Source organism: Zingiber officinale, chromosome 11A (genome assembly GCF_018446385.1).
Source record: "Zingiber officinale cultivar Zhangliang chromosome 11A, Zo_v1.1, whole genome shotgun sequence".
In the NCBI taxonomy this organism is placed as follows: domain Eukaryota; kingdom Viridiplantae; phylum Streptophyta; class Magnoliopsida; order Zingiberales; family Zingiberaceae; genus Zingiber; species Zingiber officinale.
Window position 1 is genome coordinate 2462092 of NC_056006.1, and position 24119 is coordinate 2486210.

The 24119-nt window shown below is 35.3% G+C and overlaps 1 protein-coding gene and 1 long non-coding RNA gene across 3 annotated transcripts; both read left to right on the forward strand.

Moving 5' to 3' along the window:
• The first annotated feature begins 4320 nt into the window (after positions 1–4320).
• Positions 4321–4678, forward strand: LOC122032606. Its single transcript, XR_006126150.1, has 2 exons — positions 4321–4377; positions 4456–4678. It is a non-coding gene; the product is annotated as an uncharacterized LOC122032606 (long non-coding RNA).
• Positions 4679–5393: 715 nt separating this feature from the next.
• Positions 5394–22499, forward strand: LOC122031884 (cell division cycle protein 27 homolog B-like). Of its 2 annotated transcripts, XM_042591089.1 has the most exons (16): positions 5394–5710; positions 6327–6388; positions 6654–6774; positions 7787–7833; positions 8207–8304; positions 8427–8722; positions 9775–9918; positions 11257–11533; positions 17197–17414; positions 17484–17549; positions 18076–18195; positions 19287–19363; positions 20474–20593; positions 20725–20944; positions 21170–21451; positions 22001–22499. In XM_042591089.1, the coding sequence occupies exons 1-16, from the start codon at positions 5606–5608 to the stop codon at positions 22049–22051; spliced, it is 2304 nt and encodes a 767-aa protein (XP_042447023.1). In that variant the 5' UTR covers positions 5394–5605; the 3' UTR covers positions 22052–22499. The 2 variants fall into 2 exon arrangements, with proteins under 2 accessions (XP_042447023.1, XP_042447022.1); XM_042591088.1 differs by lacking the exons at positions 5394–5710; positions 6327–6388 and having other exon boundaries at positions 6669–6774; positions 17484–17567.
• Positions 22500–24119: the final 1620 nt, after the last annotated feature.

Consider the following 24119-nt stretch of genomic DNA (forward strand, 5'->3'; position numbering starts at 1 on the left):
GGTATATTTACCTAATCAAAATTTTTAGTATATTAAATTTTTAATATAATTTGATATATTTTTTATGGTATATGCCATATATATTGAAATTTTTAATATTTTTTCATCCACGTCCCTTCAATTAACATGATCTATTTTTTTCTTAGATATGACTTAGATATGACGCACAGTTTGCCTCCTTGTGATATAATTAGGGGATGATAATAATTTTGAATTTAATTCTGAAAAAAGACAAAAGTTTTACTTACATGTTATAGTCTTGAAAAAATAAATCAATTAAAATTCCTTCTCATTGAAAATAAAAAAGTATTTAGGTTGAAGATATTAATTTAATGTCTCTTAAATTGTGGTGTTGATTGGTGTCTATTTTATCTTTGATAGTAATTTTGTTTGTGATTTTATATCTATTCCATTTTATATTGATTTCTTGAAGCACATGTTGATTGTGTGCCGTCCAGTTATTGTGAAATGTTGTGTATTTATATATATATATATATATAAAATTTATATACTTCCAGCTATGATTTAGGTTGTTGATATATGATTTATGACCCAATTGTTGACTTATAATGTATGATATTGATCTTTAATTTATGATATGAGACTTAGAGATGTGTTAATGGTTCATGATTTGATTTTATTTACAATCAGATCTAATTTGGCTTGTTAAATTGATATTTGTGTTTGACTTATTGCTCTTTTAGGTATTTTCTATGTTGTTAAATTATGATAGTAATTGATCGTGTTTTATAACTGAATTTTTTATTTTTAGATTTGACTAACTGATTTTCTTTTGGTTATTGATTTGATTGGACAATCATCTTTTTTATTTACTTTTATTAACCTAGAGAAATCAAGTGATTATAAGATCAACAATCAAATCTTAGATCAGCCTAGTTTATTGCTACAAAGTGTAGAACTGAACTAGTCTGATCTGAGATCTAATAGTTGGTCTATTTAGCCTAGAATTTGATATATATTCAATTTAGGGGTAGAAAATATCGAATTTTAATATATTGTATATATCATATTGATATATATCGTTCATATCAAAAACTTATATCAAAATTTTTGATACAGTATTATATCATACCAAATTTTTCGATATCGGTGTGAGATTTATTATTTTTTGATATACTAAAATACAAATAATTCTTTTATAAATTATTTACTAGGGTTAGATTTAGTAGCATTGGTTTTTGAAATTCAACAGCCCTGATGCTAAATATATATATATATATTTTTATAATTTTGGTATATCAAGAATATCGAAATATTAAATAATTTTGATATGAACGGTATAAAATTTAAGCATATCAAAATTTTAGTATGATATTGATATATATTTTTTAAATATCAAAATTTTTGATATGATACATAATATGATATACGTACGATATATCACTCCTAATTCAATTCAGGTATAAATTTATCAAAGGTAGTAATCCTTGAGAGAAATCCTTGGCAGAAATACTTGGTAGAAATCCTTGAGAGTGAACCCTAAGTTGTGGAAAAGTCTTAGAAGACTGGAGCAGGTTAATAGTTATTGGATACTCGAGGGGAGACTCAAAGTAGGTCAATAGTGATCGAATAATTGAGAGGAGACCTAGAGCAGGTCAAGGTGACCGGATGCTTAAGGGGAGGCACGGATCATGAGAATAATGATAATTCTTCATTTGAGAGGAGCATTGTTGGGAATATAATAAAAGTTCTATATTAGAAATACATAAAAAAAAATCATGAGTTTAAAAGATGAAAGATATTTCCATTGGTATGAGACATTTTGGATAGAGCTGAAAAATAAATCCATAAGAACTTACGCCCAAAGTGGATAGTATCATATCATTATGGAGATATGTGAATGTTGGTACAATCGTCTTTGAGTCAAGGTTGACCATTTGACTAAGCTCGGGTTGGTTAAAGCTTGAGTTTCGATATTTGACAATATATGAGAGAAAAATCAGTGGGTTAAGGGAAGACCACACACTTGACTGGGAAAGTCCTGACTGAAGGTTAGACAATGGAAAGTCCAAACTGGAGGTTATGTAATAAAAGTCCTAGGGAGGCTATGTTGTTGTAACGAGAGCAGCAACTCAGTAATATATTTGTACCAAAACAGCAAGCATGCAGTAAACATGTAAATAAAAAGAGAGGTCGAGAAAATGTTATCTCCGGTTGAAGCGTCGGCATGCCGACTGTCTTTAGAGAATTTATTGCCGCCAACGGTGCCGAGGCTCTCCAGCAAACTTCTCCCAAGATCCGACAACCACTCGCGTCGTCCGTAGGTGCACTCCAAGATGAACGTCGCACTCGGACTCAATCTCAAATCACGGAACCAAGCCTCAAACTCAGAACAAGGAAAGGAAGGGAGCGGACGAACACACAGAGGAAGAAGAGAAAGCAAAGCAGAGCGCAGACTGCATATTTATTCACTCTGAAGCACTGCTTCCCAAAGCACGCGCCGCTTTCTCACGTTGACAGAGCAACCAGGTGCGTCGCTTCGCTTCCTTACGCGGAGAGAACCAACCAGGTGCATCGCGTCGCTTCGCTTCCTCACGCGGACAGAACCAAACCACCAGTTGCGAGGGACAGAACCAAACCAGAGACTGGCAAAAACTAACTAGGCCGCCTACAAGCGTGAAGCCCACGAGCTGAGGATTTGCACCCCCCTGCGCGCGATGATCGTGTGCGTCGCGCCCGGTTTATGGATTTCCAGCTCGAACCCTCTGAAACCACCTGATTTGGGCTCGCCCCGTGCATGCGTGTAGGTCCCCTTAACTTTGCTAAGCAAGGATGGAAGAGCTCCATATATAAGGCCTTCCAACCTTCTGAGCTTAGCAATGTGGGACTAAATACATACACATATGCATTACCAAAAAGAAACAAAAGGAATAGTTTGAATTAAAACTCAACAGGCTAGACAGTGGAAGACCTAGTTAGGAACTAGGCAATAAAAGTCTTAGCGGGATTTGGCAGTGGAAGACCTAGTTAGGAACTAGGCAATGGAAGTCCTAGCGGGGCTAGGCAACTGAAAGTCATAATTGAAGGTTAGGTAAGGGAAAGTCTTAACTGGAGGTTATACAATGAAAAGTCCAACAGAAAGGTTGGTAAATAAAAAGTCTAAGTGGGTCAAAGGGTAGTTGGACACTTGGTGATCAGAAGTCTAATGAAAAGTTGACAAGGGAAAGTCCAAGTGGGTCAAGAAGGACCAGACACTTGGTAAACAAGCTCTAGCAGGTCAAGGTTGATCAGATGCTAGGCAACGAGAAGTTTCAACAGATCACGGATGACTAGATGTTGGGCAAAGAAAGTCCTCGTAAGTTAAGGTCAACTAGATACCAGGCAAGATATGAATTTAACTTGGAAAGGATGAAATTAGGGTTAGTAATCGATTGCAAGGAAGTGGAATCGATTGACAAACCCAAAATCCAAAATTTCGAGTTTACATGCTCGGATCGATTGGTCTGATCGATTGAGCAACGCTAATCGATTAAGGCAATCAATTGGTAGCTGTCAGAAAGCTGCTGAATCAATTGGCCTAATCGAATCAATCTTGTCAATAGATTAGGCTAATAGATTCATCCTTGTCAATTGATTAGGCTAATCGATTGACAGTGCAATTTTGTAAGGAAACAATAGGCTGTTGAATCGATTGGCTTAATCGATTGGACACTGCCAAATCGATTGGCAGTAGTTTCTCTGTGAATAGAAGGTTTTGAATTGATTGATTAGCAGGAGTTTTGCAAGGAAATAGTAGCCTACTGAATCGATTGGTATAATAGATTAAGTCTTGTCAATCGATTATGCTAATCGATTGAAGGCATTTTCGTGAAAGAACAGAAAGCCTCAGAATCAATTGGGGCAATTGATTAGAGGCTAACCAATCGATTTGTATGGTTCACCAATTGATCTATCGAACGAAAAAAGTCATTCTGCAAGGTTTGAACGATCGATCTAATATGACAATCGATTGGGGGTAAGACCAATCGATTAGGAGGAGTTTTCCAACCCGAAAGAAACCCTAGAAAAGGGGAGTTTGTGACTATTTGAAGAAGCCAATTCTTGGAGGGTTGTGAAAGAAGTGCTGCTGCATTTTCAACTGAACAAGAGACAATCCAAAGTAAGAAAAAAACAAGCAAAACAAAGTTCATTGTTGTGAAGTCGTGTTTGATTGTATTTCATATTTGCTTTCTTATTTTCTCGTTGTATTTCTTGTACTCAAGATTGTACGAGGTTTCTCTATCTCCAGAAGAATTCTGAGAAGGAGGTTTCTAGTGAATAATCGTGGGTGAGAGAGCTGTGACCTTATGAGGTGAAAAGTTTGATTTGGATAGATATGCTAAGGAGCTTATACCCGAACTACAAATATCCTGAAAAGTGAGTGATGTAAAATTATTTTGAAGAAGTTGCTTTCTTTCAACTTCTATGAATCTGGATTTGTTAAACATCATGCAGATTCACAGAAGCAAAGAGTTACAGACTGCGTTCAGAGAAGCTGGAGAAGTTGGGGTTGAGATATAGAACAATGAAGGAGAGCCTCATTGATACCGTTGAATGTTATCGAAATGCTGGTCTTATGGACAGTGCTTAAACTACGTCTTTCTTGTTGATGTTGTATTATTATGGATTGTGGAAATAAGGAGATGTTAATGAACCAATAAAGTTTGTGATGGCAGTAGGGTAAGTGGATCTCTGGATTTAAGAAAAAAACCAAGTAAAAAAAAAAGTTAATTCCGGTGAATTTCATTGACTATCCTTGTGGTGATCGATTTGGTTCCATAGAAATTTTCTATCAATCATCAAGGTAAATCAGGAAGTGCATGCGACGACCAATCTAGTAATCCAGCATCTTTTGATTACGTCCTCCATTTGGAGGAAAAATTCCTACAAATACATCGTAACTGAAGTCCGAACTGTGGGTGCCCTGAGTCACAATCTAAATGCCCTACCGCGGTACCATGACTACCCCGGGGACAAAAATGATACTCTCAGTTAGAATCATTGACTATCCCTGGGATGACCAGTCCGGTCCTACGGAAGTTTATCATCAGGGTAAACCGGGAAGCACACGCGACGGTCAACCCAGAAATCCAGTATCATTTAATTACACCCCCTATTTGGAAGAAAAATTTATGTAAATACACCGCGGGTTTAAATCATAAGTATTTAGATGATAATCTGAATATTTTACTGCGGCACCGTGACCCGGGATAAAACTAAGCAATTGGTAAAATGTGTACACGACGCTATATTTTCGAATTAATAGGATGCTTCCACGTGTCTCAGATCCTTGAGTCAAATTAACGCGTATGATTGAAGGTGTTGAGCGTGCGTCGAAGTAAGCATGGTTTATCCGTCGCTCAAAAGAAACAAATTTAAATCTGGTTTCGAAATCGACACCGTCAAAATCAAACCCTCGAATTCGACCTCCCACCAATCTAAAACCCTCCCTTTCCTCTCACTCCCATCGATCGCTCTCCGATCCGCCTCCTCCTCCACCGGCGCCGCCGATCTTCCGTCGGCCCTCCCGGCCTTCTCTCCTCGGTCGCCTCCCTCGCGCCGCCTGCTCCCGGAAGTGCAGCGAAGGAGAAGGTGGCGAGCGGCCATGGAAACCCTAATGGTGGATCGCGTCCAGAACAGCCTTCGCTTCTTCATGCATCGCAATGCCATCTTCCTCTGCGAGCGACTCTGCGCCGAGTTCCCTACTGAGGTCCGATTTGGCATTTCCTTCTCTCTTCTTGTTGTGGTCTGGATCTCTAGCTATTGGTCGGTCGTTATTTCTAGTGTTATTCGAACCATTTCTCACGTATTCTTAGGATTGCTTCCCGGTCTGAATCTGTAGCATATTCATTTGATTATACATTAATCTGCTTGTTCCTTCTTTTGGTAGTTAATCATAATAGTCGTTACATTTTTTTGCTTTTTATTTTCTCTTACATATAGTTACTTTTGCTTGGACGAGCAGTGCAAATTACCCGTCATGAATTGCACGTGCATTGCAGCTAAATTTGTTAGATTTTCTCTTTGTATTGATGAAATGGGAATGAAAAATCTAATTTTCCAGCTGGAATGTAGTGAATGTTATAGCCTTAATCTACACTTATTTGATTGACATTTTGGTTTTTTTGGGTGTCCTATGTAGTTATTAAAGCTGTGCGTATGTGATTTGTATTTTGAGGAATTTGTGGTTGTTTTAGCTCTACAAACACCACCCTAACATAACTCATCATGATGATCCAATTCTTTTGGTTCAAGTTTTTAATTGAGGATTTGAACCCATGTTGCTTACTTTTACTTATGCTTTGTGATGTGTCTGTTTATTGCAGATCAATTTGCAGCTCCTGGCAACTTGTTACTTGCAAAATGGAAAAGCATATTGTGCCTACCAAATACCAAAGGTACGCAGTCTGAAAATGGCACAGAAAATTGCATGAATATTTTGTTTCACGATGTTAATGGATGTAACGCTTTGCATGGATTCTATTGATCTTGGATGATAGTTCACTTAAATAATGTTAGCTGCATGCAGTGCTCCTAGTAGATCTGTACTGTTATTCTCTAATAAACACCTCTTCTTGTTTCCTTCATTTGGTTTGTTTTTGCCTTCTATGCACTACAGATGGGTTAATTAATTACATTCTCCTTTTGGTTTCCATATACGCAGGCACAAGCATGCCACATTCCCGCTACTTGTTTGCAATGTCATGTTTCCAGATGAATCTTCTACAAGAAGCTGAAGCAGCACTATGCCCAGCTAATGAACCAAATGTTGAGGCATGTATTCATTTCATTCTGCTGAGTTATTGAGATGAAGTTTACTTCCATGTTATCTAGATTGCTATTGTATTATGATACCTAGATTAAATTCAGGATTTGTTCTTTTCACCAACGTATGAGTCTAGATATCACTGTGTGTACCTCATTCATTTTTTCTACTCATCTAAATGTACTGATGAACATTGAAAACAACAATGGCCTACAGTTGTCTAACACCCTCTGCCATAACTAGATAATTTAGAGATGTTTCTTCCTTCAAAAGGATATAGGCTTGTGAAACATATAATTGTGGACACTGAATGAGAGAAATACCGATTTAGGAGGGCAATATTAGTTGTTGTTCTTTATGAAAGCAGAACACTCATCTGGCCATCAAGCTGACATATTTATTTCTTCTTCATGGTAATTCTACATATATGCTACTTATGAATTGAATGATTGAAGAACTTACACGCTGGAGCTAATTGAATTATCAGGATGGCAAATCATTACCAGTATATCCTTCTCCTTATGTGATTTAAATCAATTTGAGTAGCTGGATGCATAAAAACTTGGCTAAGCTAGTTAACGTCATTGGTGAGGTTCAGCATATTCTTTGATTGTGCTGAACTCTCAATATCAATCTAGAACAAGACCATATCACTGAAATCTTGCTGAAGAATTTGGTTGGATGGTTCTTTTGGTTTTAGTTTCTCAGCAACCACAGTTACACAAGGAACTGATTTTTTTTCAATCTCATTCTATGGTATCATTTTACTAATTTGAATTGGTTTTGAAAGCCTAGGTTTTTTGGTATTTTCTACATGTGAATCTCACCCAAACATCAAACATTGAGACACTTTCCCGTCCTATAGAAATGCTGAATGATGTTTCTTTTTTAGAGTCATCGTATTTCTAGTTATTCAATTGGTTTTTAAAGTCGACGATCTTGATCAATATTATTTTATCATTTGCACGTGAAGATTGCTGAAACAGAAAGCATTAAGTTGCTTTACCTTCCTCTCTGCAGGTTCCAGATGGAGCAGCTGGTCATTACCTTCTTGGACTTATATATAGGTTGTTGAATTATTTTGAACTCTTACAATCAATGTAAACTTGTAGCTTCTTGTGTGCACCGAGGCTAGTGTTTTCTGATTATATTTAGGGGGTTCAACTATGGTTAATTTGTTGTCATGTCATGTCATGTAACATGATAATTTTTTTTTGCCAAAAAAGGTTTTTTTGGATTTATATTTATTTGATAATGAATTTTTTTCTCCTCTCAAATTTCTTACTGTTTATATCTTGCTTTTTTAGTGTCTAGTAATTTTTTTTTGCTGTTTTGTTTGCCATATGACTAACAAGTTTATAAAGTAATTCCTTTTTGTAATCCAAATTAACTGAACCATTTTTATGCTTATATAGGTCTTCATATTTTCATCTTTGTTAGGTACATGGGCAGACAAGCCCTTGCTATTGAACACTTAATGCAGGCTTTGACTTTAGATCCTCTACTGTGGGCTGCGTATGATGAACTGTGTGTTCTGGGTCTGTATCAGTCATTTTGTTATGTTTTTGCTTAAATCCATCTTCTTTGTTGCTTAAAGATTCTGACTTAGGCTTCGTTACTGCATGCTATTGATGAACTTATTTATTATTATTGGTTTCAGGTGCCATAGAAGAGGCAAATGATTACTTTAGTGATATGGCTGCTCAACGCATTCAGCAGCAATATTTATCTGAGTCAAGTTCACTTAACTCAAGCAATGGCAGTGAATTCTATAACCTATCTTCTAATATGGCAGTGACTTCTGTGGATTCAATTCCAAGGCAATCAAAGCAACTCGGAAACAATACAAGAGAGATAGCCTCTCTTCCACTAAGTGTAATGATTGCAAAAGTGCCGGCCAGTAACAGTGGGTCTTCAAATTTTTCACAATATATCACTCCTCCAGCAGCAACACAGGTGGATACAGTATATGAATCATTGCTTTAGACACATTTAAGTGTAGAATATTTAGGTTGACCTTAGGAAAATCATTTGGCTGTTTCTTAAAAAATATCAATTCCTTTGACTATTTGTCAAGGGAGCCAAGATTTTATATTGTTAAAGCCAAAGAGAGATCTCAGTCAAATCCAAAATACTAAGACACTTACGCAGCAGACTCTTTGTATTTAAGCATAATTTAACTCACATTCTATTCTTTTTTACACATTTACTATATTATGCTATTAACTGAAATATTATATTATTTTACATACATTTAGATAAAAATTGTTCTAATTATTTTTTAACATATTTTATAATTCTTATACGAACCTTACGTCTCACAGTATGATACGATTCACAATTAGTTAAATTGATTAACCAAAATGATATGTAATCTGAACCTCAAATTTACAACGTTGATGATTAGGGTGATTTGTATGTGGACCTTTTGAAAAATTGCTTAAAAGGATTAGTGTGTTACCCATGGGGTATTTTTTGGAAGTTGATCCTTTGTGATTTGGATTTCACTGTGGATCCTGCATTTGTTATCAAATAGTGATGAAGCCATTAAGGATTTAACTGAATGCAGCTGCAGAGTTTTTCCATTTTGCTATATTATTATTTTAATAGCTATTATTATTATTATTATTATTTACCTCAATGGAAAATAATTCATCACTTTTATTCACCTGGAACCAACATTCATATCATCTGAAAATCAAACTTTTTTAATTTCAATACACTATTTTCAAACTCCATACTGGTTTTTCTGAGAACTGTCATATTTGTTATTGCCTGCTAGATTATTTTGGAGGAACTAGACTGAAATAGATATTTGTACAACGGGCAAGGTAAGACAAAGGACATTTTTTCAGGAATTTTTTTGTTTAATTGTCAAGTAGATCACATGGCTTGTTGTTGACAACTTGTAGTTCTAATGAATTACCAATTTTGTTCCCTTTATCATTGTCAACTTAGTCCTCTGTACTTGGCTGGAAATGAAATTGAGTAGGTTCCTTATTTAACAGCTCTCTGGAGTAGCTCCTCCACCTCTATGTCGTAATGTGCATGTCTCCTTCAATGTAGCCAACAATGATGTTTCTACAAAGTTGAATAATATAGCAGTTCAAGCACCTAGGAGGAAAGTGTTGGATGAGGGGAAACTACGAAAGGTTACTCTTTTCTGATTGTCTTGATAATTGACTCTATTGTTTATCTTTGAAATACATGAATAACAATAGTATGCATTTGCCACTCTGTCTAGTGGCACTCGACCAATCATTATTTCCAAACAAGCCAAATATGTTTCTTGATTTATGAATGCCTGATTGATTTCTGCATATGCAAGTATATTTTTCATGTGCGAGAACTATAAAAAAAGACTGCAGGTTGTTTAGAACTCTCCACTTAACATTAACAATAATATAATTATTGTCATTGCCATTCTCAAACTCATTTTTGTATTTTGGTTATTGTCAATTCATTGTTTTAAAAGGTGACCATCTAGGCAGCCTAGCTAGCTGCTTTAGATGATCCCTATTATATGATCCTCTAAAAAAAGGCACATGTTGACCACCTAGGTGGCCTAAACATCCTATACGGTTCGCCTAAGCAATCCAGTGTAAGGATTTTTTTTTTGAATTTTTTTCCTATAAGTTGCTTATTTGTTTGACATTAGAAAGTAATCCTATTTCTCCCGTTAGCGTACCCAATCCTTGATTGCTTAAATGTGCCATCCCACATGATTTTCGCCGTTCTTTTTCACCCAATCTCAACGTCTGCATTGATTTGTGACCATTTCTTCTTTCTCCTTCTTAGGTTTGATCTTGGTCTTCTGATGTCTCTTTTTTTTTCACATTTGTTTTTTAATATTTCATTATTTAATCTTAAAACACACTTTGAATGTTTTTTTTCTTCCTTTTTTTGTTGATTTTGACTTTTCTTAGTTAGAATGTTATATATACACATGAATATTAGCTATTCTTAATTTAATATTTCCCTCCATTTTAACATTATTTTAATGTTGATTGTTAAGGCCCCTTGCTTTTACCTACTACCTAGAACTGTCTTTTAGTACTTTGTTGCAATTATTTTGCTGTTGTTGTCATTGTGATTATGATTGCCCCTATCGAATATTATTATTATCATAATCTGTTATATCATGAATATATTATTTAGTTTTATATTGACATCATCGTTTGCACAGGGCACACAGCGAAGTGCATCATTTTTCCACTTTACTCAATCTATTGGTGTGTATTTGGCTCATGCTATAGACTCTAATCTTTTGGTTTCTCCTTAATGTTTAGACATCATCATATACCTTATAATGTTTTTCTGATTGTTATGCCATGTATTAGTTTTTCTACTCATTATGCTGTTCATTTATATTAGATATCTGATTAAACTTTAAATCTAATTTGCCATTTTGCTTAGGCTTCTTGTCAACATTTTATCTTAATGAGACATTTGGAACTTGATTATCTAACCAAGCAAGAATCATCTGTCAGGTTTCAGGGAGATTGTTTTCTGATTCTGTACCAAGACGTAGTACAAGACTGTCAGCTGAAGCAATAGCTGTTGCGAGTTCAAATAGACTGTCAGCTGAAGCAATAGCTGTTGCGAGTTCAAATGCTACTCAAGTAATAGGAAATGGAAATGGTCACACTTCTACCAAGTTCCTTGGAGGATTTTCTTCATCATCATCATCAAAAGTGAATGCAGCATCGTCACGATCTTTGACATTTAGGAAAGGACATTCTTGGATCTCTGAAAATTTTGATGAAGGTGAAGTCCTATTCAACACTGTTTCTTGCATGACCCTTAGTTGTTGTGGTAACGTTTTATGGATGTTAGTATAACTTCACTAGAATTGTTTTGGAGAACTCCTTGATAATTCTATGCAATAAAATTAGAAGGCGAGGAAGCCAAAGTATCAATTGTAACTAGGCACTTGTTTCTGATGCCAAGTTATGCATGACACTGAGATTCCAAGTGTTAGGACACTTTGGGAGCTAAGGGGTGATTAGCTCCGTTCACTTGATCGATGAGTTATTGCAGCGGAAACCATTCAAGCAAACTTCTCCAATGCTAACGTCGAGATTTACTTGGTATCCACCTCAAACGAGGTGACTAATCCAAGGATCCGACCCTCTCTCACACATCCACTATAAAACACTCCTTCTCGAAAACACTCTAGAGGTGGAGAAACCTTGTACAAGCTCTCAATACAGAAATATAAGAAGAACAAAAGAAGCTAATACAATATGAAATCGTACTAGATTTATAACAAATGAAACCCTAGCTTCTACTTCTTGGTTGTAGACACCTCTTGATCAACTTGGAAGTGTAGCAACACTTCTCTCTAAATCTCCAAGAACTGGTGTGAAGATTTGAGCTTGGTGAAGAGAGTGGAAGAGGAGAATCGTAAGCGCAGTGGGAAAACAGTGCACGCCAAAGCCTTTTATCGGCCTGATAACGACTAGTTTTTAAAGTGTAATCGATTACGCTTTCTAACCTCATCGATTAGGCATGCGTTTCTCGCCAATCTCCTTAATCGATCAACCTAATCGATTAAGGTCTTGGTAATCGATTATCCTAATCAATTACCAACCCTAACTTCTTACATCCAAGTCTAGGGTTCATTTTTCCAACATCCGGTCAACCATGACCTGTTAGGACTTCTCATTGCCTAACATTTGTTCAATCTTGACCTACTGAGACTTTTCACCAAGTGTCCGGTCAACCTTGACCCACTTGCACTTCCAAACAGTAGATATCCGGTCAATTTTTATCCACTTGGATTTCCATATGTCTGGCTTCACTCACCAGGACTTCTTCACTACCTAGCTTTACTTACTAGGGCTTTCAACTGGCTTCACTTACTAGAATTTTCCTTCTGTCTAGCGTCACTCACTAGGGTTTTTCACCTAGTGTTACTCACTAGAGTTTTTCACCTGACTTCACTCACCAGGATTTTCGAACTGTCTGACTTTACTCACCAGACTTCTCATTTGTCTAGCTTCATTCACTAGGACTTTGATATGACTTCACTCATCAGGACTTTCCACATCAAGTGTTCGATCAACACTAACCCACTTGGATTTTCTTCTTCTGCCAACCTTTCCGTTGGACTTGCGCTTGCCTAACTTCTAATTAGGACTTCCCTATCAAGTATCCGGTCAATCTTGACCTACATGATTCTTATTCACATCAAACTTGTCAAACTTGACCAATCTTCCCAAACGGACAATTGCACCTGCAATCTCTATATATATTGTCAAACATCAAAACACTCGAGCTCAAGCCAACTCAAGCTAAATTAAACTGGTCAACCTTGACTTAGGGAAATTGCACCAACAATAGGGACATTTATAAATTTGTAACTGGAATGATCTGAAGCAATCAAGCCAGCGTTCAAATCCCAATTTTACCCAATGCCGTGGAGTTCGTTATTGGGTGAAACTAGTGTCAGTTGATGCATCATTATTTGTCTATGAGTATGCCAAGGTGTTCTCAGTAATCTTGTTTGGCATCTCTAAAATGATAGAGATTAGTCAGTACTCCTTCATGGATGGATTGCAATTGAGCTCAACAAGAGTTGTATTCACTATAATGTTGGGATGACGAATAAAAATTGCATTAAAGAAACACGTTGAATTTGCTCATAGGAGCTATAGTGCTAAAGCTACATCGTTCCACCAGCATCACATGCGTTTTTTTTAAAAGAGTATTTGGTTCTGATAAAGGTGGAGAAGGAAAGATCGTAAGATGAAAAAGGTGGATTCTTCTAAAAGGCATAGATTCTTATCTAGATTGCTTATGTAGGGCAGCAACAAGGTTCGGAAGTGTTTTTCGCATGTTGTCCATAATGCCTTGGTGTTGGATCTATCAAATTTATTGAAAGGTTCCAAAGGCAAGAAGAAGGAAGCTTCATCTTCAAAAGTAGAGTGATTTAATGTTCTGTAATCATTCTGAGAACAACATGAACAGAACTAGAGACAATGGTTGAAGCCATTTGCTTGCTTTAAGTACTAAGGGAGGAGTTGGAGTTGAATCAAGGTACACAAACTTAGAAATGGTGTTAATATTTTTTGTTTACATCAATCTCAATGATAAGAAGATTTGAGTAATGGATGCTTCGGAGCAATTGATAATCACTAGATAGGATGCAAAATGACTTGGCTTGACTTATATGCATACTCCAGTCTGGTGAAAATTGCCAACTTTAAAGCATTAAGAATGCTGACTTGTTGAGTTGTGGTCTCAAAATGTCAGGGTATGAGATGAAAAATCCATGCTTCAAGTGGTTGTACTGGGCAACTTTAAATGTACACTTGAAATAAAGTTCCTTAACAGGACACAAGCTGATTTGATTCTCCAAGTCAACAGATTGTGCATTATAGTGATGTAATTTGCATGGTCTTGAAAGAGTGAGTCGAGACCTGGAAGGCCAATTGGTCACAGTGGCACTACAACTAAAGGAAGGAGATTTTGGTGGTTAACACAACATGGCTATGATGAAGAATGTTCTCGTGGTGATTCATCCCAATGTTTCTTCATATGCAAGTCCTTGACAGTTGTCAACATCCCTAATGACACCAACAATTCGTTAAATTTGGCGAGCAAACAAAAAATTCCTCTTAAAAGAAGAAATAGTAACAATGACCTGGGATGATAAAAAGGAGTGCCATGGTTACCCTTATATATGAGTGTATTCAACTTGATTAAAACATGACTAGAATTTAAATACATATCCCCAAATTCACCTATATAATGAGGTACACATTTGTATTTGTATACCATAATTAGTTTGATATTTAGAAAATCAAACATTAACTCCAAACTGCATGAACCTGAATTCACTATGATTAATAGGAAGGGTTTCTGAATATGGCTCTGATAGGTTGAATAGTTCAAATATTTGATTCATTTCCTAGTGCAACTTACAAAAACTTTTCTTGTTGCTTATTATTTACTATGTGTTATGTGGTCAAGGCTTAGTTGTTGTTGTTACATGTGGTCAAATAATAGTTGTTCCTACTTAATTGATTCTTGATATACATGAATAATGATGCAGCACAAGCACAGATTGAGGTTTGGGTGGTTTAAGGAGTAGAAATCTGGAATGAAGTGGTAAGGGGATTGTAGAAACTTTGTTATCACACCTGAAGGTTCTTAGGCATCACACCATAGGGAGATTGTATAAAAAAATGTAGAAACTTAGATATCACACCTAAGGGTTCCTAGACATCACACCATAGGAAGATTGTATAAAGAAATGTAGAAACTTAGGTATCACACCTAAGAGTTCCTAGGCATCATCCTATAGGGTTCCTAGGCATCATACCATAGGGAGATTGTATCACACAACTAAAGAGAACTCTCAAAACTTTGATATCTATTCCATATTTGCAGATTACAGCAATACACATTTATAATAAGATTCACAAAGGACTTAAACAACATAAATGCTAGTAGATGGATTCATTGAAAACACAAAGGACTTATAAAGACACATAGCAAAAATAAAAAACTTATAAATATGCTACAATTTTCCAAGCATGAGAAATTAAAGTACATTGGAATTATTGGACATTTAAAGTTGGCTTTTGACTTTTGACTTCAATCCTTTGGAATTGATGAATTTTATATAATTTCTCAAGTAGGTTTGTCATCTTCCAAGACATGCCGAATTAATAGTGGAGTTTGCGAATCTTTATTTCTGCTTTATAAACTATTAATGGAGTCTCCACTTGTCTCCATCAACTCTTCCCGGGTGAGAAAAACTTGTTCAGTATCATTTGGTAGTAGAGCGAGTTAATATGCTTACAAGATCTGGGTGGAGCTTTAGAGGAAAGTTGACTAATTGTCAACGTGATGAGATACTTGTTCGCATGATGGAACAATTTGATGGCATGCAAATTTGTCTAAATGGAAGTCATGATTTCTCAATCTAAAGGTAATCAAGTGCAAGGAGAGCAAGGGACGATTCCACGCTTTTAACTCACCAGGGACTAGTTTTTCTCATCCGGGGAGAGTTGATGGAGACAAGTGACAAACTCCATTAAAAGTCTACAGGTAGAAATAAAGATTTTAAAACTCCACTATTAATTTGGCATGTCTTAAAAGATGATAAACCTATTTGGGAAATGATATAAAGTTCATCAATTCTAAAGGGTTGAAGTTAAAAGTCAAAAGCCATCATTAAATGTCCAATAATTCTAATGTGCTTTCATTTCCCTTGCATGGAAATTGTAGCATAGTGATGAGTCTTTTTATTTTTCCTATGTGTCTTTATGACTCCTTTGTGTTTTCAATGATTCCATCTACTGGCATTTATGTTGCTTAGTCATTTGTGAGTCCTATTGGAATATGGAATAGATATCAAAGTTTTGAGAGTTCTTTTTGGTTGTGTGATACAATCTCCCTATGGCGTGATGCCTAAGAAACCCTAGGTGTGATACCTAAGTTTCTACAATCCCTTAACACTTCATTCCAGATTTCTACTCTCTAAACCACCCAAGCCTCAATCTCCACTTGTGCTGCATCACATAACCTGGCAAGTGTGCATCTGCATGAAATATGCAAAGCATACCGACACCTGATAAGGTCATCAACACAGTTAGTGGTCATTTTTTTTTGTGACATGGCCCATTTCTAAGTTTGTGATATTTTCTTTGTCTATAGATAACTTTGGGCAAGGTTCTAAAATTCGCTAGGCACTAGTCGGGCGCTAGATCAACGCCTAGCGCCTAGGCTGCCTAGGCGGGGAGTAGGTGCTACTAGACAGATTTCACGGTATCAACATAAATTACATAATAAATCACATTCTATAACTCCAACACAATAAATCAAATTTTAAATAAGTTTAAAATTACACAACTAATAAAATATTACAAATTTATTCCATTTTTTCTCCTCTATACTTTTCAACAACTTGTTCTTAATCGGACACAAACTTAATATTATCATCGGACACAAACTCGGGGTTACATTTCAATTTTTTTTAAAAATTGGGCTTTAAATTTAAAAGCCCAAACTAATAAAAAATCATGAAAACCCTGCACTATTTCTGCGGCGCCTAGAGGATTTGATCGATTAGTTGACGCCTAGGGCCGCCTAATCCCCCCTAGGCCCCAAAGCCAACTAGGCTGGCCGACTAGCATGTTTTCGGTGCGGCTGGCTAGTGCCTAGCGCCTAGGCGGGGCCTAGGCGGCCGCCTAGGCCGATTTTTAGAACATTGACTTTGCGTATGCAAATTTCAATAGATCTTTGTCACATATGCTTTTCAAGATTAAATTTTCTGATTTATTCTGAAGGCTATTGTACATGGAATTGATCTAAATTAGATTTGACTAAGTCTGTTTACCGGTTGTGGCCATCGCTAATAGTGAAACATATTGTTCTCCACTCTATCTACCCTTTTTTTGATCTTCTATTACTTTTAGGGAGACGATCAGAGGCTTTTGATGATTCCCGGATGGAGAATATGGCAACAACTTCCTCTTCTACATCAATGTCAGGTGATAGTAGATACCTTGAGCAGGGTAAGGCAATTGGAGACTTGGCACAAGATTCGAGATTGATTAATGGTGCTCAAGAACTGTTATGCTTACTGAGAACTCTTGGAGAAGGCTACCGGCTTTCCTGTTCATATAGGTGTCAGGTATGGAGTATGAGAAAGAAAAATTCTGCATAATTGCACGCCTAAATGCCTTTTATGTTCTGTGAGCAGGAAGCACTGGATGTTTACCTGAAACTTTCAGAAAAGCAATTCAATACTGGATGGGTGCTATCCCAGGTCAAGTGCCTTTCTTTGGTATAAGATGGCTTGCATGATTCTGCTTTGGCATTTTATGTCTCTGGTATTTAGTTATTAAAACTAAAAACTTCTTTGCTTAAGTTTTCACATTTTATGTGATATGAAATCTGAATTTCTTCATCCGCAATATGCTTGTGTTTCTGCTGAATGGAAATCAGATAACTTATGATTTTGGAAGAAAGTATAATGGCAGCAGATAATGGAACCGACTGCTTTTCCCTCACCATTGCTTATGTTCTCTATTGCTGTATTGTCTATGGAATTTCTAGGCATATTCACTAGTCTTGGAAAACATTATGAATTTTTGAACTACTTTGTTTTTTTTTGGTGTTTCAAGACACAAGGATTGTGATGGATTCCAGTTTGAATTTTAATATTATTGTTGCTACACTCTGCTTCTCTTAGCTCACTCTCTTTCTTTACATCTTGAGCAACATTGTAATACGGGCATTAAGATTTGATGCTTTTTTGTATTATATATTTACTTACAAATTCAGCAATGCAGGTTGGAAAAATTCATTTCGAACTAGTCAATTATTTTGAAGCAGATCACTTCTTTGATTTAGCACGCCGAGTGTCACCATCCATACTGGAGTCAATGGATATTTATTCAACAGTTCTTTATGTAAGTCTTGTAAATTCATGAATAGTTTTTATATATGGTAATGTTTTTTTGTGTTTTATCTTGCACTATATTTGAAGGGGAGTCTTGGCGCAACGGTAAAGTTGTTGTCATGTGACCAAAAGGTCACGGATTTGAATCCTGGAAACAACCTCTTGCAAAAAGCAAGGTAAAGCTGCGTACAATGGATCCTTCCCCGGGACCCCACATGGCAGGAGTTTCGTGCACCGGGCTGTCTTTTTTTTTTTTTTTATCTTGCACTATATTTATGTAGTTGGTCATGTTTATGGAGGTCTCCTATTAGTGTAGGGAGAATTTCATTTTGCTTGACAAGAATAACATATAGAGTTTTATTGTTGCACTCTCAAAGTTTGCATTCTGTTTGCAATATGTCACCTTAGATTCAGTTTGACAAGGTTTCTCCGAGAAGTTACCTTTATATTTATGAAATGCCTCTCATACCTCATCTTGATTATGGTTTTTGTGGAGTAATGAGGTGTTTGTTTGTGAATATAGCTAAATTCTTGATTGAATTTACAAATAGATTTCACTTGTGGTCATTTCCCCCAAATTGAATCTAGTGGGCATTTTGCAGATCAGATAAGTTTTGATGGGTGTACTTAACAAAAACTGGTGTACCCTATTTTATGGGATTTGATACCTTATCATTGCAAGTTGGATGAGCTATAGATGAGTGTTATAAATTGCCACTTCATGCTTATGAATCTTAGAGCAGTTTTACATAGTGCAGTATTTGTCTATAATTCCATCTGCCATGTAGTTAGTGAGAACAAATTTCTGATGCTAATTTATGAGAGAATATTTGTTACCAAAGTTTCAAATAGTTAGGCTATATGTGGTCGATTTACTGCATAGTGCATATGCAGGAACAGATGCAGAACAAATGCAGCCAGTATTAAAATATTAAAAAGTGTGTATATTGATATTTCTCTTGCGAAATAATTGTTTTAAGTTAACACTTAGGAATTACTGGTTACTAGGTAAGGTAGCTTAGGTTAAAGTTAATTTGATTTAGTTTAATTGATAAGTTTCCTTAGAATGACAATTTAACGCTCCTAATTCTCTTTTGCTAGCATATGAAGGAGGAAATGAAATTGAGTTACCTTGCTAAAGAGCTTCTATCAGTTGACAGATTATCTCCTCAAGCTTGGTATGCTTTTCAAGCTCTGCATTATGTAGTTGTATTAATTTTAGCAAGGAATATATATTACTTAAAAAAATGTTAGTTTTTGTTGATGTTCTCTTTAAAATTGTATAGATTTTTATTCCAAGAGAAATTCTCAACTTGTTTAGCTGGAGAAGTAAACAGAATTTTCCAATGTCAATAATCTTTATTTCTTTAATTTCCTAATTTGAGTGTAAGACTAAACATATCTCTAGTGTATATTGGACAGTCTAACATTTTTGGCTTGCTTCTGTGACGAAATTATGAATTCTATTTGGAAATTTTGTGCTCCAGAGATTCCTAGAATGAATTTGTGGGTTGGTAAGAAAAGGGATAAAGTCATACATCAAAATTCAAGAATGATTGGGTATCACTGCAAATATAATAAAATGAAAATTATATTACGATGATGTAGAGACATGTCCAAAGTTGTTTGTTTGATTTCTATAGCTAAATTTGTATAATAATTAGATAAAAAAAAGGATAGCCCGGTGCACGAAGCTCCAGCTATGCGGGGTCCCGGGGAAGGATTCAGCCTTATCCTGTTTTTTTGCAAGAGGTTGTTTCCAGGATTTGAACCCGTGACCTTTTGGTCATAAAGCAATAACTTTACTGTTGCGCCAAGGCTCCCCTTCTTGTATAATAATAAGTTACTGGAAGAAAATTCTACTCAAATGTTTTTTTTTAAATAATTCAAAAAATCAGGTCTACTCACAATATAGTGTCTGTTGAGTTCACTGATAAGATCCTTGTAGTCAACCATCTATAATTTGGACTCATTGCTACAAGGATCATAGCATCCTGTCGAGGGAGAAGAGTTCCCTAAGAAAGTCAGGGAAGAAATAACAGGAAACAACCCACCCAACTTGTTTTCATTATTTCCACTACTTTTTGTTGTTTCAACATTTAGTCTACTGTATTAAAATTTTTCTCTCAACACCCAAACATTGTTAAATATTCTTCAAACTTTTGACTCAACAATATAATAATCTAGAATTCTAGTATTTCATTATTTCTGATATTTTCTTTTCTTTGGTTTTATTCCATAAACAAATCCTTCACTTACAAACTTCCTTTTATACAATGGTTCCTTAGGTGTGCATTGGGCAATTGCTATAGCTTGCAGAAAGATCATGAGACTGCACTGAAAAATTTCCAACGTGCAGTGCAACTCGACTCAAGATTTGTGTATGCTCACACTCTTTGTGGCCATGAGTATGTGACCTTATTGCCTCTGCCATTTCTTTTTTTGTCAGACAAAACATTGTTTATCAATGTAGAAGTTGCCAGTTCCCGTTCCCACTTTTATGCAACCTGTTTTCTAACTGCATTTTTCTAATTAACAGGTATGTTGAGTTGGAGGATTTTGAGAATGGAATAAAATGCTACCAAAGTGCACTTCAAATAGACCAGAGGCATTATAATTCTTGGTATGGACTTGGAGTGGTATACCTACGGCAGGAGAAGTTTAAGTTCGCTGAACATCACCTCCATAAAGCTTACAATATAAATCCACGATCTTCAGTTCTCATGTGTTATCTTGGGATGACACAACATGCATTGCAGGTTTTATCCCAATCCTTTGCTACTGACCCCCTGAAGAAAATTGTCTTTCCTTATTGATCTTTGTCCTTGATCTTTGGTTTGGTTGTCACTAAAGCTCTAGATGTGCCATTAGCTGGTGCCCAATTTGAAGAAAAATGTATTTTTAATTTCCTATGTCCATTACTATATTTGTCATGTGCTAATCTTTCGTTGTTGTTCACTTCTGTTTTGGTAAAAATCAATCAGAGAAATGAAGATGCATTGGAAATGATCGAAAGGGCAATATCTGCTGACAAGCAGAATCCACTTCCTGTTTACCAGAAAGCCATTATACTAGTCAGTCTTGAATGCTATGATGAGGCCTTGAATGAGTTGGAGCAGCTCAAGGAGAGTGCACCTCATGAAAGTTGTGTGTATGCATTGATGGGTAAGATCTATAAACGATTTGAAATGCATGAAAAGGCAATGTTATGCTTTGGCCTTGCCTTGGATTTAAAGCCTCCTGCTGCTGATGTCGCCACCATTAAGGTACTAAAAGTCGCCATTTTTTTTTGCTATTATATGAGTATGAATGATTTTTTGGTTTTGTTTTCAAGATTGCCCACAAGGATATCAACACCATGTCCCATGGTTAATATGCCAATGTAACAACCGCCATGATGGTGGTATTTTGGCATGTTCTTTTGCTTGTATGTAGCACTGTTGGTTATCAATCCCACATGACCTTTCGGCATAGATGTCAATGTTTTTTAAAGGCGTAAGGTAGCATTTACTTATGAATGCTTTTCTTGTTATTTTTGAGACCACCCACAAGGATGTTGACATCATGATGGTTTGGTATAAATGTCAATGCCTCAACCACCATGGTGGTGGTACATCCGCATGCTTTTGCCCTTCCTCGCTCTTGTTTGTTATATCTAACCCTAGTTGCTATTGACTACATGCTTTTTAACAATGTAAAATATCATTTATCAGTTAATGTTATTCATTTCTTTAAAAGAAAATCTCATCCACAAGGATATCAACACCAAGTCCTTACATTAGCCTTACTGTTTTGTAACCCTGCTTGTTCTACAGGCTGCAATGGAGAAGCTATATCTTCCCGACGAAATGGATGACACCCTTTAATTTAACATGCTCTCAACCATATACTTCCACTTGGGCATCACCTCCAGATGGTGCTCTCGAGCTGCAAGCAAACTGTTGCCCGACTCAGCGCCTCAAGCTCGCACCTTTTTCGTGATTGTACACTATAGTTTTGTGGGCTCTTAGGCATTCGTGAAAGACCAAGAGATGAATATCTGAGAATTCTTTGTAGAGAAGCAACGGTATCACAAAGTCCAGCCTGAAATGAAGAGCAAATGAGATGCTTGTAGAATTATTCATTTACAAAGGATAAAAAAATACCATCGTCATTTTAGAGCACAAACTTAAAGCGGATCAGCAGATCAATGTTGTAATCATTGAATGGCTTTTGTTCACTAGTAAAGAAATCTGCCATTAACTCAAAATGGGACCTTTGCTTTGTACACTACATTTTTCACACTGAATTTGTTGATCTTATTGAAGCCTATAAGCTTGGTCATTTAAAATATTTGGTAGTTTGTTATCATCAGATTTATGTTTGTTTCAATTATTTGGGTTTTTTTTGTTATATGGATTATTTTTTATGTATCCATTTAGTTCACTGTTGTGATTTCCTTTAATTTATAAATATTATTCTCTCTCGTTTTTATTGATTAAACAAATTTTTAATCATAATTTTTGTTAATTAATTTTAAAATAAATTGACAGAAATTCACTTGATTTCATATTATTTTATTTTGTTAGCCAGTAGAACTTAATTGCTGGTGGAAGTTGCTAATTTTTCATTTTCCATTTGAGAATAATAATTTTAAAGAATATTTTTATTTCTTTATTATAATATTTTTTGTCCTTTAAATTATGACATTAAAAAAAATGTTTTTTTAAATAAATCGTTGTAACCTAAACTTTGTTTAAAGTTCAATTTCAATGTTTAATGAGTTCATTTTAGTCCACCATTTATCGTTCAATTTAGATTTAATTATGATAAATAATTATGAAACTTTATAAACACTTCTTTTCTTTCATTTCGAAATTATTATAAATATCAATTAACTCAACGTTTGGATTATTTGAGTTATCGTGTCATTAGTTTAGGGTTTACCTTTTTAACCATAGGAATTCTTTGTGGAGCAGTATGGGCTAATGAAGCATGGGGATCGTATTGGAGTTGGGACCCCAAGGAAACTTGGACATTTATTACTTAATTAAATTTGAGTTGGGCATGTACCCGTTTAATTATTAAATTTAAAAAGGTACAATTTTATTCAGTCAGAGCCCCGTGAGCATAATAAACTGATATTTGATATTTGGAGTAAGTAGTATAATAAACTGATATTTGATATTTGCAATTTAGGTATTAAGGAAAAATTCACGAGTTCATTTAAATCATAGATATATTTAATCTATTTAAATTTGTAAAACTTGATTATACCGATACTATACTATATATCGTATCAAAAATTTTGATATAAAAAAATTATATGAATATCATATTAAAATTTCGATATACTGAAATTTCAATATGCCGATTTTTGATATGCTATAAGTTTTATATTATTTTCTCTCAAATTTTGGTATAGGTACGATGTACCGAATATTAAACTAGTAAATTACGTATCAATACCGTATCAAAACTTTTTGATATGGTATATTTACCTAATCAAAATTTTTAGTATATTAAATTTTTAATATAATTTGATATATTTTTTATGGTATATGCCATATATATTGAAATTTTTAATATTTTTTCATCCACGTCCCTTCAATTAACATGATCTATTTTTTTCTTAGATATGACTTAGATATGACGCACAGTTTGCCTCCTTGTGATATAATTAGGGGATGATAATAATTTTGAATTTAATTCTGAAAAAAGACAAAAGTTTTACTTACATGTTATAGTCTTGAAAAAATAAATCAATTAAAATTCCTTCTCATTGAAAATAAAAAAGTATTTAGGTTGAAGATATTAATTTAATGTCTCTTAAATTGTGGTGTTGATTGGTGTCTATTTTATCTTTGATAGTAATTTTGTTTGTGATTTTATATCTATTCCATTTTATATTGATTTCTTGAAGCACATGTTGATTGTGTGCCGTCCAGTTATTGT